Source organism: Hemiscyllium ocellatum, chromosome 7 (assembly GCF_020745735.1).
Source record: "Hemiscyllium ocellatum isolate sHemOce1 chromosome 7, sHemOce1.pat.X.cur, whole genome shotgun sequence".
Taxonomy (NCBI): domain Eukaryota; kingdom Metazoa; phylum Chordata; class Chondrichthyes; order Orectolobiformes; family Hemiscylliidae; genus Hemiscyllium; species Hemiscyllium ocellatum.
Genome location: NC_083407.1, coordinates 688,802 through 705,544, shown reverse-complemented (window position 1 = coordinate 705,544; position 16,743 = coordinate 688,802). Strand labels below are relative to the sequence as shown.

At 44.1% G+C, this 16,743-nt stretch overlaps 1 protein-coding gene across 2 annotated transcripts in view; it reads right to left on the bottom strand.

Annotated features, from left to right (window-relative positions):
• smarcal1 (SWI/SNF related, matrix associated, actin dependent regulator of chromatin, subfamily a-like 1) overlaps positions 1-9,374 on the bottom strand; it is a 127,153-nt gene extending 117,779 nt beyond the window's left edge. The window contains exons 1-3 of one of the 2 annotated variants that reach the window (XM_060827772.1): positions 9,274-9,374; positions 8,361-9,042; positions 6,921-6,971 (exon numbers count right to left, since the gene is read on the bottom strand). In XM_060827772.1, coding sequence (XP_060683755.1) covers positions 6,921-6,971; positions 8,361-8,985 — 676 coding nt within the window. In that variant the 5' untranslated portion in view covers positions 8,986-9,042; positions 9,274-9,374. Of the gene's footprint in view, positions 1-6,920; positions 6,972-8,360 lie in introns of both variants that reach the window. The other variant, XM_060827771.1, reaches the window with a different exon arrangement.
• Between the last annotated feature and the right edge of the window lie 7,369 nt (positions 9,375-16,743).

Here is a 16,743-nt window from a genome sequence, read left to right as displayed (position 1 = left end):
GATAGGAGACACAGAATGGTGGTAGAGGCTGTTTGTATGGAGCCCAGTGTGCAGTGGGTATGCCACAGGGATCAGTGCTGAGTCCCTGATTGTTTGTGATATTCATCAAGTAATGTAGATGAGAATGTTGGGGAGAAGGGTTGGAAGTGCTAAGTAAGTTTGTTGATGGCATGAAGATTGGCCAGATGGTTGATAGCATGGAGAAGTGTTTAGTCACAGAAGGATATAAATGGATTGGTCAGATGAGCATATCAGAATCAGATAGAACAGATGGAATTTAACCGTGATAAGTGTGAGATTGCTACTCCAGATGGAGTACCAGGCTGTGCAGTCTGTGTGTATGAAGATCAACTGGCAAGGTCTTCTCAGACATCTTCACCCTATCCCTGCAGCAGGCCACTGTCCTTGCCTATTTCAAGAGGGCCAACAACCCTGTGCCCAAGAAGGCTCATGCAGCATGTCTCAAGGACTACCGCCCAGTGGCCCTAATTTCAGTGGTCGTGAAGTGCTTTGAAAGGATGTTCATGGCATTAATCAACTCCAGCCTCCCCATTACTCTTGACCCACTCCAATTTGCCCATTGAACCAACAGATCCACGTCAGATGCCATATCACTTGCCCTTCACTCCTCCCTAGAACATCTTGACACCAAGAACAGCTACATAAGAATCCTACTCATTGAAGGCTGAACTGTAGTCAACACTATTTTACCCTCGAGACTGATTACTAAACTTAGTGATCTCGAACTAAGCCCCACTCTCTGCATCTGGATCCTCAGTTTCCTGACCCACAGACCACAATCAGTGAAAACTAGGGACAATATTTCATCACCATTAACACTCAACAGTGGAGCCTCCCAGTGATGCGTACCCAGTTCCCTACTGCACTTATTGTATACCCATGACTGTATCGCCAAATACCAGACTAATGCCATTTACAAGTTCGCTGATGACACCACTATAGTTGGTCAAATCTCAGATGACGACAAAACAGACTACAAGCGTGAGATGGAAGACCTGGAAAAATGGTGCACTGAGAACAACCTGGCTCTCAATGCCAGCAAAACCAAGGAACACATTATCGACTTACAGTGGGATGTTACTCATGCCCCTGCCGCCAACCCCCCTCCTCCACCACCACAAACACACACACACACACACACACACACACACACACACACACACACACACACACACACCATTAATAGCACAGAGGTGGAACAAGCAGACAGTGTCAAGCCTCTGGGAGTGGTCATTCACAATAAACTTCCTTGGATTCTTCACGTAGATGCACTGATTACAAAGGCCCAACAACGTCGCTTCATCTTCAGGCAGCTAAGGAAATTTGGCATGATGACGAATACCCTTGCCAACTTTTATAGGTGTGCCATCGAGAGCGTTTTATCTGGATGATTGGTATGGTGACTGTACCATTCAAGATCGGAGATGGTTACAGAGAGTGGTGAACTTGGCCCAGACAATCACAAAGGCCAACCTCCCATTTATAGAATTCATCTAATAGGCCCACTTTCAAGGAAAGGCCAGCAGCATTCTCAAAGATTTACCCCACCCTGGCAATGTTTTTCTACAACCTCTACCATCGGGTAGAAGGTACAAAAGCTTGACCACACACACACACACACGCTAGTTTTGAAACAGTATGGACTTTACCACTTTCCTCGTTTCCCCTCCCCCCACCTTACCCCAGTTCCAACCTTCCAGCTCAGCACCATCCCCATGACTTGTCCTACCTGCCTATATTCCTTTCCACCTATCCACTCCACCCTCCTCTCTGACCTATCACCTTCATCTGTGGGATGAGAGAGACTCACGGTTGGTATGTTGCCTCCTAATTGCCAGAGTTCGCAATGTCTCTGATCGTGTTTTTGGAATCCTTAAAGGGGGAGGAGGAGCAGCCCCAAGTCGTGGTCCACATAGGCACCAACGACATAGGTAGGAAGAGAGATAGGGATTTAAGGCAGAAATTCAGGGAGCTAGGACAAACAAAGTTGTTGCTGGAAGGGTGGGTTAGTAAATTTGCAGACGACACAAAGGTCGGTGGAGTTGTGGATAGTGTCGAAGGATGTTGTGGGTTACAGAGAGACATTGATAAGCTGCAGAGCTGGGCTGAGAGGTGGCAAATGGAGTTTAATGCGGATAAGTGTGAGGTGATTCACTTTGGTCTGAGTAACCAGAATGCAAAGTACTGGGCTAATAGTAAGATTCTTGGTAGTGTAGAGGAGCAGAGAGATCTCGGTGTCCAGGTACACAGATCCTTGAAAGTTGCCACCCAGGTTGACAGGGTTGTTGAGAAGGCAGAAAGTGTTTTAGCTTTCATTAATAGAGGGATCGAGATCCGGAACAATGAGGTTATGCTACAGCTGTACAAAACTCTGGTGCGGTCGCAGTTGGAGTATTGTGTACAGTTCTAGTCACCACATTATAAGAAGGATGTGAAAGCTTTGGAAAGGGTGCAGAGGAGATTTACTAGGATGTTACCTGGTATGGAGGGAAGGTATTATGAGGAAAGGCTGAGGGACTTGAGGCTGTTTTCGTTCGAGAGAAGAAGGTTGAGAGGTGACTTAATAGAGACATATAAGATAATCAGAGGGTTAGATAGGGTGGACAGGGAGAGCCTTTTTCCAAGTATGGTGACGGTGAGCACGAGGGGGCATAGCTTTAAATTGAGGGGTGATAGATATAGGACAGATGTCGGAGGTAGTTTCTTTACTCAGAGTAGTAAGGGTATGGAATGCTTTGCCTGCAATGGTAGTAGATTCGCCAACTTTAAGTACATTTAAGTCATCAATGGACAAGCATACGACGTACATGGAATGGTGTAGGTGGGATGGGCTTCAGATTGGCATGACAGGTCGGCGCAACATCAAGGGCCAAAAGGCCTGTACTGCGCTGTAATGTTCTAGAACATAGAACATAGAACAATACAGCACAGAACAGGCCCTTCGGCCCACGATGTTGTGCCGAACATCTATCCTAGATTAAGCACCCATCCATGTACCTATCCAATTGCCGCTTAAAGGTCGTCAATGATTCTGACTCTACCACTGCCACGGGCAGCGCATTCCATGCCCCCACCACTCTCTGGGTAAAGAACCCACCCCTGACATCTCCCCTATACCTTCCACCCTTCACCTTAAATTTATGTCCCCTTGTAATACTCTGTTGTACCCGGGGAAAAAGTTTCTGACTGTCTACTCTATCTATTCCTCTGATCATCTTATAAACCTCTATCAAGTCACCCCTCATCCTTCGCCGTTCCAACAAGAAAAGGCCGAGAACTCTCAACCTGTCCTCGTACGACCTATTCTCCATTCCAGGCAACATCCTGGTAAATCTTCTCTGCACCCTCTCCAAAGCTTCCACATCTTTCCTAAAGTGAGGCGACCAGAACTGCACACAGTACTCCAAATGTGGCCTAACCAAAGTCCTGTACAGCTGCAACATCACTTCACGACCCTTGAATTCAATCCCTCTGCTAATGAACGCTAATACACCATAGGCCTTCTTACAAGCTCTATCCACCTGAGTGGCAACTTTCAAAGATCTATGTACATAGACCCCAAGATCCCTCTGTTCCTCCACCTGACTAAGAACTCTACCGTTAACCCTGTATTCCGCATTCTTATTTGTTCTTCCAAAATGGACAACCTCACACTTGGCAGGGTTGAACTCCATCTGCCACTCCTCAGCCCAGCTCTGCATCATATCCAAGTCCTTTTGCAGCCGACAACAGCCCTCCTCACTGTCCACAACTCCACCAATCTTCGTATCATCTGCAAATTTACTGACCCACCCTTCGACTCCCTCATCCAAGTCATTAATAAAAATTACAAACAGCAGAGGACCCAGAACTGATCCCTGCGGAACTCCACTTGTAACTGGGCTCCAGGCTGAATATTTACCATCTACCACCACTCTCTGACTTCGACCAGTTAGCCAGTTTTCAATCCAATTGGCCAAGTTTCCCTCTATCCCATGCCTCCTGACTTTCCGCATAAGCATACCATGGGGAACCTTATCAAATGCCTTACTAAAATCCATGTACACTACATCCACTGCTCTACCCTCATCCACATGCTTGGTCACCTCCTCAAAGAATTCAATAAGATTTGCAAGGCAAGACCTACCCTTCACAAATACGTGCTGGCTGTCCCTAGTCAAGCAGTGTCTTTCCAGATACTCATAAATCCTATCCCTCAGTACCCTTTCCATTACTTTGCCTACCACAGAAGTAAGACTAACTGGCCTGTAATTCCCGGGGTTATCCCTATTCCCTTTTTTGAACAGGGGCACAACATTCGCTACTCTCCAGTCCCCTGGTACCACCCCCGTTGACAGTGAAGACGAAAAGATCATTGCCAACGTTACTGCAATTTCCTCTCTTGCTTCCGACATAATCCTAGGATATATCCCGTCAGGCCCGGGGGACTTGTCTATCCTCAAGTTGTTCAAAATGTCCAACACATCTTCCTTCCTAACAAGTATCTCTTCTAGCTTACCAGTCCGTTTCACACTCTCCTCTTCAACAATACGGTCCCTCTCGTTCGTAAATACTGAAGAAAAGTACTCGTTCAAGACCTCTCCTATCTCTTCCGACTCAATACACAAATTCCCACTACTGTCCTTGATCGGACCTACCTCGATTCTCATCATTCTCATGTTTCTCACATACGCATAAAATGCCTTGGGGTTATCCTTGATCCTATCCGCCAAGGATTTTTCATGCCCTCTCTTAGCTCTCCTAATCCCTTTCTTCAGGTCCCTTCTGGCTATCCTGTATTCCTCCACTGCTCTGTCTGAACCCTGTTTCCTCAACCTTATGTAAGCCTCCTTCTTCCTCTTTACTAGACATTCAACCTCCCTCGTCAACCAAGGCTCCTTCACACGACCATTTCTTTCCTGCCTGATAGGTACATACATATCAAGGACGTGTCGTATCTGCTCCTTGAAAAAGTTCCACATTTCCACCACATCTTTCCCTGACAGCCTATGCTCCCAACTTATGCTCCTCAAATCCTGTCTTACAGCATCATAATTTCCCTTCCCCCAATTGTAAAATCTACCCTGTTGTGCGCACCTATCTCTCTCCATGACCAAGGTGAAAGTCACAGAATTGTGGTCACCATCACCAAAATGTTCCCCCACTAACAAGCCCATCACTTGTCCCGGCTCATTACCGAGTACCAAATCCAATATGGCCTCCCCTCTGGTTGGACAATCTACATACTGAGTTAGAAAAGCTTCCTGGACACACTGCACAAACACCGCCCCATCCAATCTACTTGATCTAAAGAGCTTCCAATCAATATTTGGGAAGTTGAAGTCACCCATGACTACGACCCTGTGGCTTCTGCACCTTTCCATGTTCTATGTTCCACGGTGCTTTCTAGGTTTCTACCCTTCATCCCTTGCCTTGCTTGTCCTGCTCAAGTGCACCATCTCACACTGAATTCCATTTGTCACTGATCAGTCCATATACAACTTCCTTTTTGTTATTCATTCATGGGATGTGGGCGTCACTGGCTAACCAGCAGTTATTGGCCATCTCTAGTTGCCCTTGAGAAGGTGGGGGTGAGCTGCCTTAGATTAGATTAGATTCCCTACAATGTGGAAACCGGCCCTTCGGCCCAACAAATCCACACCAATCCTCTGAAGAGTAATCCACCCCCACTAACTAATGCACTTAACTCTATGCGCAATTTAGCATGGTCAATTCACCTGACCTGCACATCTTTTGGATTGAGGGGGGAAACCGGAGCCCCTGCAGGAAACCCACACAGACACAGGGAGAACGTGTAAACTCCACACAGTCAGTCACACAAGGCTGGAATCAAACCTGGGCCCTTGTGCTGTGAGGCAGCAATGCTAACCACTGAGCCACCGTGCCACCCCTTCTTGAACTGCTGCAGTCCATGTGCTGTAGATAGACCCACAACATCATTAGGGAGAGAATGTCAGGAGCTTCACCCAGTTACATTGAAGGAACGGTGATTTATTTCCAGTCAGGATGATGAGTGGCTTGGAAGGGAACTTGTAAGTTGTGGTAATCCTGCCCTTCTCCTTCTAGATGGAAGTGGTCATGGGTTTGGAAGATGATTTGAGAGGATCTTTAGTATTTTTCTGCAGTACATCTTGTAAATAGCACACACCACTGCGAATGAATGCCAGTGGTGGAGTGAGTGGATGTGGTGCCAACCAAGCGGGCTGCTTTGTCTTGGGTGGTGTCTAGCCTCTTAAATGTTATTGGTGCTGCACCCTTCCAGGCAAGTGGGGTGTATTTTATCATACGTCTGACTTCGGTAGATGGCAGATAGTGGTTAGGCCACTTTTGGAATACCGCATTCAATTCTGGTCTCCCTGCTATAGGAAGATGTGAAAGGGTTCAAAAAAGATATCCAAGGATGTTGCCAGGGTTGGAGGGTTTTAACTTTAAAAATCACACAATCACCAACTAAAGTTGTTTAATATATCATTACAACTCCATGATACTGTAACCCTTTTGCTATAAAAATTCTGTGTCGTATGGTCATGTTCTACAACCACCTGAAGAGGTAGCACCTCGAAAGCTAGCGCTTCCAAATAAACCTGTTGGTCTATAACCTGGTGTTGTGTGATTTTAACTTATCTAATTTAACAGACCTTCTCAAAAGCCTTCCTGAACTTCAAAGAGATTACATTGATTGCATTGCCCTCCTCTATATACCTGGTCACCTATTTGAAAAATTCAATCAAGTTGGTCAGACATTACTTCCCCTTAATAAAATAATGTTGACTGTTCTTGATTAATCCCTGCCTCTCCTAGTGATAATTAACAGGTGAGGCTCAATGTAATCATGGTTAGGAAGCCAGCACAGCAATCAGCATCTTTACAATAAAAACCTAGGTTATGACTGAACTCACTCAAGTGGTTATAATCATCCAGGCTGAAGTTCCACATCTTGGTGGCCATATCTGCAATCACAGAATGAGAACAGAGGTGAGATGCAGTATTTGTTTGATTATACATCATTACCCAACTGATAAAACCAATAGTAACGGCATCAACCCCGCAGTAAGGATAAAATAGGGATGTGAAGTGGAAACAAAAAACTAGAAGATACATATTGCACCAAAGAGTAAATATCCATTATTGTTCCTGTGGATACCTTTCTTCCTAATCTGGTCACTGGCTACATAGGGACCTGGACACAACAGAACTGTCAAGAGAACTGCTAAGTATTTCCAATCTAATTGATTTTTAGATAATTAAACACACAAGACTGCACAGGAACAACAGATGATTACATCAGCTTTCGCTAATCACGTTCTTCTGGCCATACATCCACACTAATAAAATGTTTGGAGTTCTTCTACACAAATCATAGCTATCTAGATATGACTACATAAAGCAGAAGTGATGTCTGCACTTAAAACTGAGATTACTGGGAGGTCAGCAAGGCAATGGAATCAGTTTTGGATTAATACAGGGCCATGGGGACAGAGCAGGGCAGTGTGATCAGCTATGGATTGATACAGAGTTTTGTAGAGACAGTAGGATTCTGGGATTAGTATTGTTGATTAATACTCTACCATGGGTAGGTCAGGGCAGTTTGGAATTCATAGAGGGCTATGGGGAGAGACACGAACAGTGGGATTAATTTGCTAATTAATGTAAGACAACGGTGAGGTAGCAGGGCAATGGTCTTGTATGGGATGGATCTGGAGTTATACAGAGATAGTGAGACAGTGGGGCAAAATCAGAAATTGCTGGAAAAGCTCAGCAGGTCTGGCTGCATCCATGAAAAGAAATCAGAAATCTGTCAGACCTGTTGCGCTTTTCTAGCAATTTCTGTTTTTATTTCCAATTTACAACATCCACAGTTCTTTCGTTTTTAAATGGGACAGTGGGGATGGTTCGAGAACTGGTTTTGGGCAATGAGGAGACATTGGGGTGATGGGATTAGTTTTATAATTGATACAGGGTTATGGAGAAATGAGATTGGTTTGGGATTAAAACAATTCTGTGGGAGAGAGGCAGTAGGATTAGCTTGAGGTTGCATAATGTCTCCTAGGTTTTTACTGTAGGAAACTGTTGTTTTGGAAATAAGATGAAAAGAATTAGCAAGAAGTTAGACCATAGGAGTATGATTAAAGTGTGAAAGGTTTTCATTTAATTTCCCTCTCTTTCAGATCTCCCTATCATCTCTTCAGCCCCCTCTATAGATAGAGGCCTGTCTCTCTCCCCATCTTCCAATCCCTCCTCACAATGATTCTTCTGCACTTTCCTGTCTCTCCAGCCATTTTTCTTCTAACTGACCTCTCTTCCTCTTTGTGCTATACAACATAAGACTGAAATCTTACCAAAATTTCTACTTGGGATTGTTCTGAACATTGAAACAAGCTCTGCATTATATCCAATTTCCACACGAAATCGATCCTTAGAGTACTTCACACAACTGCCTCTGTAATTATTGCTCCCGTTTCCGACTGAGATTTCAGCTGAACCGAAATGGCTTTTCCCTGATTGAAAATGGGCATTGCCAGAAATAGATTGCCCCGAGTTTGTCCCAGCCCAAGTCTCCTGCTCCAAACTGTTAGATGCCAGCATATTCCTTTCCTCAGTTGTACATGATGGATTGCTTTTGGTCGTGGAGTCAGGTTGTGCTACCAGAAGAGTGAACTTGGTCGCCCCATTCTCCATACTGAGGGAGGCTTGAGGAACAGTGTCGATAATGGCAGCCCTTTGCTGTCCAGTGCATTCAGATGATGCCACCTTTGCTGTAGAATCGCTCTGCTGTACCAGTCCAAGGTGACGGTGAGTTGGGGTGTACTGCAAGCCATTCCAGTTACCGGATGGAAAGGCAGAGTTCTGTTGAGATAGTGCTTGCTGCTGCTGCAACGCTAACCTCTCTGCTCGCCTGGCCAGTGCCTTCAACCGATTTGCTTCAATCTGCCGTTTCTGATCTTCAGTCAGAGCCACTGACATTTTCCTTTATTGCTTCAAACTGTGCCAGTGTCAGCAATACCCAGTCGAGACATTAAACTACAATCAAAGATATGCAATCAATAATTAATTTTTAAAATGCAACAAGTCTGGAAATGTAGAAGCTGAAGAACAGGTCACATTCTTAACCCATTCCAGGTTGTTGTATTGAACCTTCACTGGAAGAACAACATCTGAAACTGAGAAACAGAGGCTAGTATTCGTCACTGCAAACCCAAGGTGCAAATACAAACTCTAACCTAACATGAGCAAACGGATATTGAAACGTACAACAGGAAACAGAGGACCTCTCCCGGAACACACATCTCCACAAACACCGCCTCCAAACTCCAGCATCATTCCGCCGACAACTCCCCGAAAATCGAGGCCGAGGATTCACAACCCAATAGGCCAGGGTCCAAGGCGCTGATTGGTTCAACATCAACCAATCAGCAACCGGACAACAAGCACGTGATAAGACACGAGGCGGCGATTTAAACAGAAAACTTCAACTGTCACTGCGGTTCAATAGAACACCACAGCGTATGTATTATCCTATACTATACAATAATGTAATTATTACAGGCTATGTTTAAGTTCATCAAGATCTGTGTAATAACCAGGTTTGGGCTGACAAATGGCAACTAACATTCACATCACACAAATACCAGACGATGACCATTCCAATTAGAGAAAATCTAACTATCACTGAATACCCACTATTAAAATCCTGGGAGTCATCTTTTGGAGGCACCGGTGTTGGACTGGGGTATACAAAGTTAAACTCACATAACATCAGGTCATTGTCCAACAGGTTAATTTGGAAGCACTAGCTTTAGGAGTGTTGCTCCTTCATCAGGTGGTTGTTCTGGGAGCAATCGTTGACCAGAAACTCAAGTGGGACTCACGACAAGACGGCAGCAGTAGCAGAGTAGGATGCTTCACCTGGAGTTCATCCGTTCCACCTGCTCTTTTCTTTCTTTCTTCTCTTATTCCTCCTAGAGCTTTTTTTTTGCCTTCTTTTTTTTTCCCTTTGACTCCAGCCTCCGGCAATGACACCTGGCCTCTGATGAGCAATGATTCATGGACTCTGGTGACAACTTCCAGTCTGGCACTGCAGCCTCCCATAGCGGCCTCCTGGTGTGGTGTGGCAGCCTCCTACAGTGGCATCCCAGCATGGCATGGCAACCTCCTAGCTGGCACAGCGGCTTCCTTCTGTCAGAGCCTCCTGAAATGGCATGATAACCTCTGGTCTGGCAAGGTGGCTGCCTCCTGTAGCGGCCTTCCAATTGGATGTGGCAACATTCCTGCCTGGCACAACAGCCTTCTCCTGGAGGAACCTCCCGGTATGACGTGCCGACCTCTTGGCCTCGTGCAGTGGCCTCTCACAGCAACCTCTCAGCATGGCGTGGCGACTGTCCACCCTCCTGCAGTGAACTCCTTCTATTAGGGCCACCCAGCCTGGTGCAGCAGCTCCCAGTGTGGTATGTTGTAGGCATGGTGTGGAACCAGGGCCCAGTGCAGACTAGGTGTCAGCATGATCTGCTGTGCTGAACTTTTATTTCTGCAATGCTGGGCCAACTATTTCTGTATTGCCTAAAATCTTGTCACTAAAGAAACTTTTGTATCTAACTTAGTGCTGCCAATTGGCAATATATAAACATTTCACTATACTCGTGGAGTATATCATAGAGTCATAGAGATGTTCAGCATGGGAACAGATCCTTCAGTCCAACTTGTCCATGCTGACCAGATATCCCAACCCAGTCTAGTCCCACCTGTTAGCACCCAGCCCATGTCCCTCCAAACCCTTCCTTTTTTTTATATCCATCCAGATTTTTGCAAGGTTTGTGGAGGTTTGTAGCTCAGGTTGAAGTTTAGGGTGTAGGTTTGCTCGCTGAGCTGTAAGTTTGATATCCAGACGTTTCATTACCTGGCTAGGTAACATCATCAGTGGTGACCTCCAAGTGAAGCGAAGCTGTTGCCTCCTGCTTTCTATTTATATCTGTCTCCTGGATGGGGTTCTTGAGGTTTGTGGTGATGTCATTTCCTGTTCATTTTCTGAGGGGTTGATAGATAATATCTAGATCTATGTGTTTGTTTATGGTGTTGTGGTTGGAGTGCCAGGCCTTTAGGAATTCTCTGGCATGTCTTTGCTTAGCCTGTCCCAGGATAGAAATTCCTGTCGAAATGGTGGTTTTTTCATCCGTGTGTAGGGCTACGAGGGAGAGAGGGTCGTGTCTTTTTGTGGCTAGCTGATGGCTAACTTTCTTCCTGTTTGTCCTACGTGGTGTTTGTGGCAGTCCTTGCATGGAATTTTGTAGATGACGTTGGTTGGAGGGACAGGTTAAGCAGGGACTGCCACAAACACTATGTAGGACAAACAGGAAGAAAGTTAGCCACCAGGATACATGAACACCGGCTAGCCACAAAAAAACACGACCCTCTCTCCCTCCTAGCCCTACACGCGGATGAAAAAAACCCACCATTTCAACTGGGACAACACATCTATTCTGGGACAGGTTAAGCAAAGACATGCCAGAGAATTCCTACAGGCTTGGCACTCCAACCACAACGCCATAAACAAACACATAGATCTAGGTCCCATCTATCAACCCCTCGGAAAACGAACAGGAAATGACATCACCACAAACCCCAGAAACCCCATCCAGGAGAAAGATATAAATAGAAAGCAGGAGACAACAGCTTCGCTTCACTTGGAGGTCACCACTGATGATGTTACCTAGCCAGGTAATGAAACATCTGGATATAAAACCTACAGCTCAGCGAGCAAACCTACACCCTAACCCATCCAGATGTCTTTTAAATGTTGCAACTGTACTAGCCTCCACCACTTCCTCTGGCGCTTCATTCCATACACGTACCACCTTCTGCATGAAAAAGTTGCCCCTTAGATCTCTTTTATATTGTTCCCCACTCACACTAAAGCTATGCCCTCTAGTTCTTGACTCCCCCACCCCAGGGAAAAGACCTTGTCTATTTAACCTATCCATGCCCCTCATGATTTTATAAACCTCTATAAGGTCACCCCTCAGCCTCCAACTCTCCAAGGAAAACAACTCTAACCTATTCAACCTTTCCCCCTAGCGCAAACCCTCCAACCCTGGCAACATCCATGTAAATCTTTTCTGAACCCTTTCAAATTTCACAACACCCTTCCGATAGGAAGGTGATCAAAATTGCATGCAATATTTCAACAGTAGCCTAATCAATGTCCTGTACAGGCACAACATGACCTCTCAACTCCTGTACTCAATACTCTGACCAATAAAGGAAAGCATACCAAATGCCTTCTTCACTATCCTATCAACCTGTGACGCTACTTTCAAGGATCTATGAACCTGCACTCCAAGGTCTCTTTGTTCAGCAACACTTCCTGGGACCTTACCATTAAGTGTATAAGTCCTGCCAAGATTTGCTTTCCCAAAATGCAACATCTTCCCTTTATCTAAATTAAACTCCATCTGCCATTTTCCAGCCCATTGGCCCATCTGATCAAGATCCCATTGTAATCTGAGGTAACCTCCTTCGCTGTCCATTACACCTCTAATTTTGGTGTCATCTGCAAACCTACTAACTATACCTCTTATGCTCACATTCAAATCATTTATATAAATAATGAAAAGTGATAAAAAGTAAAGGACCCAGCATCGATCCTTGTGGCACTCCACTGGTCACAAGCCTCCAGTCTGAGAAACAACCCTCCACCACCGCCCTCTGTCTTCTGTCTTTGAGCCAGTTCTGTATCCAATTGGCTAGTTCTCCCTGTATTCCATGAGATCTACCTTGCTAACCAGTCTCCCATGGGGAACCTTGTTGAACACCTTACTGAAGTCTATATCGATCACAACTACTGCTCTGCCCTCATCAATCCTCTTTGTTACTTTTTCAAAAAACTCAATCAAGTTTGTGAGACATGATTTCCCACGCACAAAGCCATGTTGACTATCCCTAATCAGACCTTGCCTTTCCAAATACATGTACATCCTGTCCCTCAGGATTCCCTCCAACAACTTGCCCACCACTGACATCAGGCTCACTGGTCTATAGTTCCCTAGCTTGTCCTTACCACCTTTCTTAAAAAGTGGCACCACGTTAGCCAATCTCCAGTCTTCCGGCACCTCACCTGTGACTACTGATGATACAAATATCTCAGTATGAGACCCAGCAATCACCTCTGTCACTTCCCACAGAGTTCTAGGGTATACCTGATCAGGTACTGGGGATTTATCCACTTTTGTGCATTTCAAGATATGTGAGAATAAAGGCTATTCTATTCTATTTGAAACATTGTTACTAGCAGAGCAGGTCAGAGACTAAGAATCCTGCAGCAAGTAACTCACCTCCTGACTCTTCAAAGCCTGTTCACCATCTACAAAGCACAGATCAGAAGTGAGATGGAATACTATCCACTTGTCTGGATGGGTGCAGCTCCAATGACACTTAAGAAAGCTTGACATCATCCAGGAGAAAGCAGCCCACTTGATTGACACCACATTCACAAACATCCAGAAGCATCCACTCCCTCCACCACTGATGCTCAGTTGCAGCAGTGTGTACTATCTACAAGATGCACTGCAGAAATTCACCAAAGATCCTTCGAAAGCACCTGCCAAACCCGTGATCATTTCTATCTGGATGGGCAAGATACATAGGCATACCATTATCCCCACCAAGCCACTCACCATTCTGACTTGGAAATATATTGCTGTTTCTTCACTTTCACTGTTTAAAGATCCTGGAATTCCCTCCCAAATGACATGGTAGGTCAACCAATAGCATGCAGACTGCAGCAGTTTAAGAAAGCAGCTCATCATCATTAGTGGGCAGTACGGTGGCACGGTGGTTAGTACTGCTGCCTCACAGCGCCTGAGACCCGGGTTCAATTCCCGACTCAGGCGACTGACTGTGTGGAGTTTGCACGTTCTCCCCGTGTCTGCGTGGGTTTCCTCCAGGTGCTCCGGTTTCCTCCCACAGTCCAAAGATGTGTGGGTCAGGTGAATTGGCCAAGCTAAATTGCCCGCAGTGTTAGGTAAGGGGTAAATGTAGGGGTATGGGTGGGTTGCGCTTCGATGGGTTGGTGTGGACTTGTTGGGCTGAAGGGCCTGTTTCCACACTGTAAGTAATCTAATCTAATCACCTCACGGGCAAATAGGGAGAGGCAATAAATAAATGCCCACATCCCATGAGTGAATAAAATAAAATTGTCGTATGATTATCACACACCACACTGAGAAAGTCTATAGCCTTAACACCCGTCTTTAAACATTTAGACTATGGGAAATAAATGTAGTTTTCTGCAGGTGATATAGAAATGTAATTGTTGTAAGTGCTAGTGGAGTGTAATTTCTGTAGATGGGGGGATGGTGAGACATTATACAAACGGTCATGGAATTCTTGTATACTTAAGGCTAAGACTTTAATGAATATAGGGGGTCTTTTAAAGAAATAGATTTAAAGAAAATGGTTTTAAGCTAGGAAATAACTATGGAGTGTTATAGCTGACCACAAAAGAAGAAGTAAGGGTATTTTTAACAGAACAAGGAATGCAGGCATCCAAGGACAACCTGGTACATAGATAAGGAAAGAAAAAAACAAGTGTGGTAGTTAGTCACAAGTAAAGGCCAAATAAGGGAATGAAATGAAATAAATGATTATGATAGGGTAAGAATAGGGAAAGGGGATGTGAGCCTGCAACACACAAACTGTATAAAAATAATTGCATAACTGATATCTTTGCACTTTTTGCCAAGCTAGCGGGGTGCTCGGACTTGCAAGTTCGTAATAAATTGTTCTTGTTTCCATGGCTTTGTCTCCGGCTGGCTTACAAATGAGTTTTGTTTCTAACAAGACTAAAATGTAATGTTGAATTGTAGAACACATTTATTGCACTAGAAAATAGACAGGCAGGAAGGCTCAGGAAAAGGGGGAAACTCAAGGAATGCAGAAGATAGGGACATCCGGGCTCACCAAGTGATAACAGGATGCTGTAAAGCAATTGAGAACATTTGCCTGAGCATCGGTGAATCTGTGTGAACAGAACACCAAGTGATAACATTCACAGAAGTTCCCTTGTGAAATTAATGACAGTGTTTGATTCTGACCCTGAAATGAAAATCGGTAATGTCAAAAAAAAAGCTTTGTAATTAACGGTCAGATGCTGTCAATTATAATGGATTCTTATTACCCTTTGCAACCAGGACAGACACAGAGAGAAAAAAAATCTTTGCTGTTACAACACCCTGATCTGAGAGTTCAAAAAGACACGAGAGAGAGACCATTTTAGTGTTGAGGCTGTTGGATCAGTAGAAAATTAACTTTTAGTGCTTAACTGCTATGGATTGAATTTAATTCCGTTTTGGTATTTTATGATGATATTGAGTAGCCATCACCGGTTATTAAATACAAACACTGTAAATAGTAATATTGATGAAGCTTTAACTTGTTGTTCTTGCAGACCACTCTACAGACCGCCCCACTGTCAATTCTAACCAATCAGATCTTATGTCTTATTTGAATTTGAATCACAACCCTGAAAATAAAAGCATGTTTAATTCAAAGACTAATAAGTCAGTTTAAATGCAACCTTACGGTAACATCTCAGCCTCAGGTACAGAATGATTCAGGGCTTAAAAAGCAGGAGTCTGCTCCAAGCTTATAAATTATTCTAAGCCTAACATTTAAGAGATTCTGGCACAGTGTGTCAGGAAGCAATTTTATGATCAGAAGTTTACCCTCCTTGCTAAGAAGCCATTTTGTAAAGCAATTCGTATAGACCCGTACCAATGGTTACTCGATCTCTGTATATAAAGAAATGGAATGTTTATACATGTATGGCATGACCAGTTCTACAGATCATCAAAATATTTTATGAATAAAGTATATTTTTGAAATTAAAAAAATTGTATCTGACCCATGAGCTGTGCAAGGTTACCTTATGAACTCTCCAATTAGCTCAGACTGGTACCTCTTTATGATAGGAATTTATCTCGCTAGCAAGCACCTAACTTGGCCGGGTATGTTTTTCCCACCTGATGAATGGCTTAAGACCTGTAAGAGTGATTAGTCAAGCGTACACAGACTTGCCAATTAACTGTTATTCCTTATGAATTATAGTCTTTCACTGTTATCTGTCAAATTAAGACCATGCAATTTTAAAAAAAACTTTTGTATAAAGGAAGCCATCTTGTATCAGTACATCGGAGGAGCCTGCTGGGGCACTTGAAGAGCTGGTACCTTACTCTCCTAGGTTATTAAAACCTTGCTAGTTTAGCTTATACGTATCAGTGTTATGTTCTAACAGTGATGCTATAAGTGAATAAAGGGGATGATTAAAATTAAACTAAACTCTCAGTAAGAGGTTTTGATTCCAGACTTCCAAAGAGTAGGATCTCCGAGATGAACCAAGAGAGAGGCTTTACAGGTCTGAGTCCACAAGGGATTCCCTGGGCCATTTCAAATCTCTATTTTAACAACACAAGTATAATTATTGCACACCACACTATATCATATGTATTGTGCTGTATATTTATTACACACCACACCAGACTATATGTATTGGACTATAACATAATAATTATACACCACATTATTCCTTATGTACAATACCATACTAATATTATTATTATTACACACCACAACAGACTGTATGTATACTATAATATAGGTTTGCTCACTGACCTGGAGGATTCATTTCCAGACGTTTTGTCACCCTACTAGGTAACATCTTCAGTGGGCGTT